This window comes from Montipora foliosa, chromosome 13, assembly GCF_036669935.1.
Source record: "Montipora foliosa isolate CH-2021 chromosome 13, ASM3666993v2, whole genome shotgun sequence".
NCBI lineage: Eukaryota > Metazoa > Cnidaria > Anthozoa > Scleractinia > Acroporidae > Montipora > Montipora foliosa.
The window spans coordinates 8,828,113-8,832,998 of record NC_090881.1 but is presented as its reverse complement, the minus strand read 5'-3'; the positions used below and the strand labels follow the sequence as shown (position 1 = coordinate 8,832,998).

Genomic DNA, 4,886 nt, shown 5'->3' with positions numbered 1-4,886 from the left:
TAATCACAGGTGGGGGGTCACTGAGCTAGGTTTTTGACTTGACCATGGCAACCTATTATGTTAAGGTAGTGACCATAACTTGTTCACCATTATTGGGGAACTGATTGACACCATTATAAAGGCAGTAGTATTGGTCCACTAAAATATTCATAAGTCCTGGAAAGTGCTGGGGATTCTTGTGACCTATCTTAAATCAAAATGCACCTTATGAGACAACCCCTCTCCCACAAATCGGCACCTTTTAAAGAATAGCAAAACGAGAGCAGATACCTAGTGGCATCATCATCATCATCATCATCATCATCATCATCATCACTTTACTAATTATCTTACCTTCATGGCCCCTACAAGAGTTTCTTTTGTACCAAGGACCTCACATTTCATTCCAAACTCAGTGGTACGGCATGCCCAGGGTAATGACTCAAAGTTCATGATAGTGCACTGGCGCCCAACGTCCCCCAGGACGTCACGAACCTGGAACTCAAATCCTTGTCTCCCTGGTAAACCAACTAAAATGGTACCAGGTTTAATGTGACTTTTTAGGGCATCTAGAAAAATCTGATGGGCAAATGCTGGCAGTACAAAGACCACTATGTCAACATCACGCACAGCTTCCTCTGTGTTTTTTGTTACAAGTGAAGGGCTGGAAACAATACAAGTTGGCTCCTTTCCTTTTCGATGTAAAGTGACCTCAAGGTCCTTCTTCTGTATTGCAGCATTCCAGCGCTCTGCTTCATCTTTATACAAACTTAACACTCGAACATCTGTGCCTTTCAGAGAAGATGCAATACCAGCAAAAGCATGTGCTCCATTACCACTTCCACAAATCAACAACTTGACAGTGTCTGAACTCATTTTCTATGAAAAAATAAAAATAACTTATAAAGAAACAAAGAAATTAATAAATACATGATTTGATTCTAAAAAATTGGGAGAAGACATCACTGAAAAACATTAAATAATATTTTTAAATGGCTAAAAACGATGACTTTTGGTCTTCATTGATGCAAAGACGTCGAATTCGTGTTTTGAAGTTTGACTAAAATAGCGTGACACTGCCCCTTCAATGCCCCTTTAGCGTTATCATCAACTCAAAAATATGTATTAGATAAAGGCGAAGATCATTTGAGGTTTAACGGCAAACGAGCACGTTTAGTACATACCAAATACGACCAAACAATCGTACACGATCACACAACAACAGAGGACGGTGTTCCAATGCGGCTCTTGAGCTTAGATTTCGGTTTACGGTCGGTTTACCGCTAATCGTGCTCGATTGCACGATTGTGGCTCAATTACAATATTGTGTGACAGAAACAAAAACAGTGACATTCGTCGATGCTTACCTTTTCAGCTTATTGGCACGGAAACTAAAAGATAGGGTCTTTCGTGTAACGAGACACTCAATCTGTTAACCCTTTGGTTGAAACCGCTAAAAATTGTTTTTTCAGTACACATTTGTTATTCGACTTTCAGGGCAAATGAAAACAAGTCCACAATTTAGCCGAACGTCACGCAACAATGAACGGATGCCGTAGATGGTCAATCTTATTATTTTGTCTCATAGCTAGGGGACTGCAATAGTTTTACAGGCAGGACACAAGTGATTTTCTGTAAGTTTCTCCACCTTTGCCTCACTCACGCGCTTATTACTTTAATGTTACTATTTCAGTGAGGATGTCAAGAACTGTCCGTAGGGATTGGGGTGTGAAAGGGGATTTTCTAGTTTTTCCTTTATAATGGCATTATTAAACTTGTTGTGGCTTGTGTTATCACATGTTTTGTTTCTCTTTATACTGATGTCAATGTTTCTTATAAATAATGCGTCAAAATACCAGAATAGTGAGACAGATGATATTTCATTTCCTCATTATAAGCTAAGAAAGTGAGTGAGGCAAATACGGAGAAACTTGCAGAAAATCACTTATGCCCTACATGTAAAACTATTTCAGTCCCCTATCAGGCATAACTTAATGGCTACCCTATGGGAACTGTTAAATATCATAAGAATGATGTCATTGAGAAACATCAAAATAAGCCAAAAGATCCTGTACAAACAGTTAAGAAAAAAAATAGTTCTTGTCGTTCTACCTTCCTTAGGTCATAACAGCAAACACCTCACAAAACAGCTGAGGTCTTGTATAATTAAATTCTATGGTATTTTCAACGTCACAATAGTTTTTCAGAACACCCGAAGAATCAAGTCTTTTTCCCTTATAAAGATAAACTAGCTCCTTCCTTTAGGTCAAAAGTAGTGCACAAAGCAAACTGCTGGGATTGCAATGATTTCTACATAGGGAAAACGAAACGCCGATTACGTGACAGAAAAACAGAACATGTTAAAGCCCTAACTACAAATTGTAACGAATCTGCAATTGCTGATCATGTGTTCTTAACCAACCATAGCATTTCATTTTGAAATATTAGCAAATGGTCGATCAGACATGCATTGCAAAATTAAAGAGTCGCTGTTGATCCGTGATCTAAAGCCAGCCTTAAATGAAAACGTTGGCAGTGAGAAACGTTATCTCTATTATTAGCACATTCTTGTCGTTTTATGTCAATCAATTTCGTTAGTTTCCAGTCCGTACAGTTGTATTTTTGAATTTAAATTTATCTGTAACTGAATAATAATCACTTCTAATGATGTATGTTGTAACATACGAAACGTTAAGTTTATAAAAGTTATGCAGTTCAAGCAAATGTTTGTAACCGCTGTTTGCGTTTTATTCCTATTGAAAATAAGAATGACCATCTACAGCATCCGTACGGCTAAATTGTGGACTTGCTCGCACCCTATCTTTATTTTCCATGTCAACTAGACGCTCCATGAGCGTAAGCTGGGTTGCCTGTGGTACGTGTGACACAAAAACAGAGGGCACTGAGTTGAGTGGTATTGAACTGCAGCGTTCCAGTAAATTTTTGAAGTTGGAAGGGGAGGGGGGGGGGGGGGGGAAATTGATGTAGACCATTTGAGAGGTCACCCAGCAATGGCCCTTTGGCTCACACGCTCACACGTTGAATTATTTTGGAATGTCGTGTCCCGTTTTTAGGTCTTTTACTTTTTCAAAATGATATAATTCCGTAACTTGGAGTGCAGAGAGGGCGCAATGGTGAGAGCACTCGCTTCCCACCAATATGGCCCGGGTTCGATTCCCAGACCTGGCGTCATATGTGGGTTAAGTTTATTGGGTCTCAACTCTGCACCGAGAGGTTTTTCTCCGGTTACTCTGGTTTTCCCCTCCCCTCAAAATTTGACTTAATTTGCGTTAATTGTTAATCTCAGTTTCATCATCATCATCATCTTGTCCGTTTCCCTCTGAGGGAAATAGGGCCTTGGGTTCTCTCTCTCCAAGCTTTTCGTTCCTTCGCACAACTACCGGCTTCTGCCCAACCTTTGAACCCAAGTTCAACTCGTTCTCTCTCTACCGTTCTTTGCCATGTCTCCTTCGGCCGAAGGAATTTCAGTTTACAGTGTCCCCAATTAGTACTCGAGCGCTAGTACGACTAGGCCCAAAAAGTAGAATGAAACATTGCAATAACAACTTAAAACTGTTGAAAAAATAAAAGAACTACTGCAAAAGGAAAGAGAAGCATGGATGGACATAAATGTACAACTAAAGATTTTCCCGGAATGCCCTAAAATAAAGTGACACAGCCCCTTTAAGTGAAATAGTCTGCAAACTAACTGCAAATTGCTCTAACGGACGTTTTCCTGCATGCCATACATGTCCAGAGTTGCACTAAGCAAATGTTTATACGCACTAAGGAAAAGTTGAACTTGTTGTTTCTGCATGATAATTTCTCTTCTTTTTAATCTAATCTGATGACAGGTCAAATTTTTTTTGGTTTACGTTTGCACCAAATGGTATCGCAAAAGCCGGGAGTTACGGTGTAGTACTTTGATCTCGCCGGGGGGGGTTTAAGTTAATTTTTGCGAATTTTGCGGATAGCACTTGATCCGCAAAAGTAATTTCCAGCAGAAAAAAACACCAGCAAAATTAAAAACCGTAAAAGTTTATTCCCAAATATATAATTAAAAATGGCTTTTAATCCACATACAGTGGGGTCAAAAGATCGTCTATTTTACTATTTGCATTGAAAAAAAACAACTGGAGCTTGCTATAAACAAAACAAAACGATAAAAGGTTAAGTCAGTACTTTTCCAGTTTTGAGGCAAAAGAAACGAACTCAAAGCAGTCAATCAAAAGATCACGTTAACCTTGCTCGAACAGGTCATCCGAAGGGACACCATTTTCTAAGGCCTCCAAGATGCCACATCCGTTCTCGATGATTGAGGGGTTTTTTACCAAAAAGTAATAGAAGTTGAAAATAGTCTTGCTGCTTGAAAACAAAACCCCAAAAGTTAGTTCCCAGCGGAAATTTCAGTCAATTCGTGCCGCAAAAATTTGTTCCCGCAAACCTCAAAAAATCGCCAATCCGCAAAATACTACCGAAATCACTAAACTGTTTGCACCCCGAAAAAAATGATCGATCTCATTTGAATTCGGACTTGCTCACCTGACCATTTCCAGTGGAGCGCCCTGATTTGTGCCGTGTCATTCTTGATGTGAGCGAGGCCCTGGGAAAATAAAGAAACAGACCGCGGCTTGAGATGAATGTGTACGAGGAACCGTTTGGAAATGATTTATGCAGTCACTGATGATTGAGCGGAGGGGTAGATGTTTCAACAGAGTTCTACCCGGGAAGTTTTAGAAACATAGGATTAAAGTACTAAGTGAGTGGTCTTACAGTTTCAAAAATATGGAAGACGAGTTTTGTCAAACAACCGGAAGTTAGGAGTTATTTACCACTCAACATCTTGTGCTGCGGATGACAATGTGGCTCTTATTGACCACATACAAAAGGGGTCTGAAGCATTCCTC

The 4,886-nt window shown here is 39.6% G+C and overlaps 1 protein-coding gene across 2 annotated transcripts in view; it reads right to left on the bottom strand.

Annotated features, from left to right (window-relative positions):
- The window catches only part of LOC137982628 (tauropine dehydrogenase-like), a 15,678-nt gene extending 14,105 nt beyond the window's left edge, over positions 1 to 1,573 (bottom strand). The window contains exons 1-2 of one of the 2 annotated variants that reach the window (XM_068829754.1): positions 1,347 to 1,573; positions 334 to 858 (exon numbers count right to left, since the gene is read on the bottom strand). In XM_068829754.1, coding sequence (XP_068685855.1) covers positions 334 to 855 — 522 coding nt within the window. In that variant the 5' untranslated portion in view covers positions 856 to 858; positions 1,347 to 1,573. Of the gene's footprint in view, positions 1 to 333; positions 859 to 1,163; positions 1,287 to 1,346 lie in introns of those variants that run through there. The other variant, XM_068829753.1, reaches the window with a different exon arrangement.
- Positions 1,574 to 4,886: the final 3,313 nt, after the last annotated feature.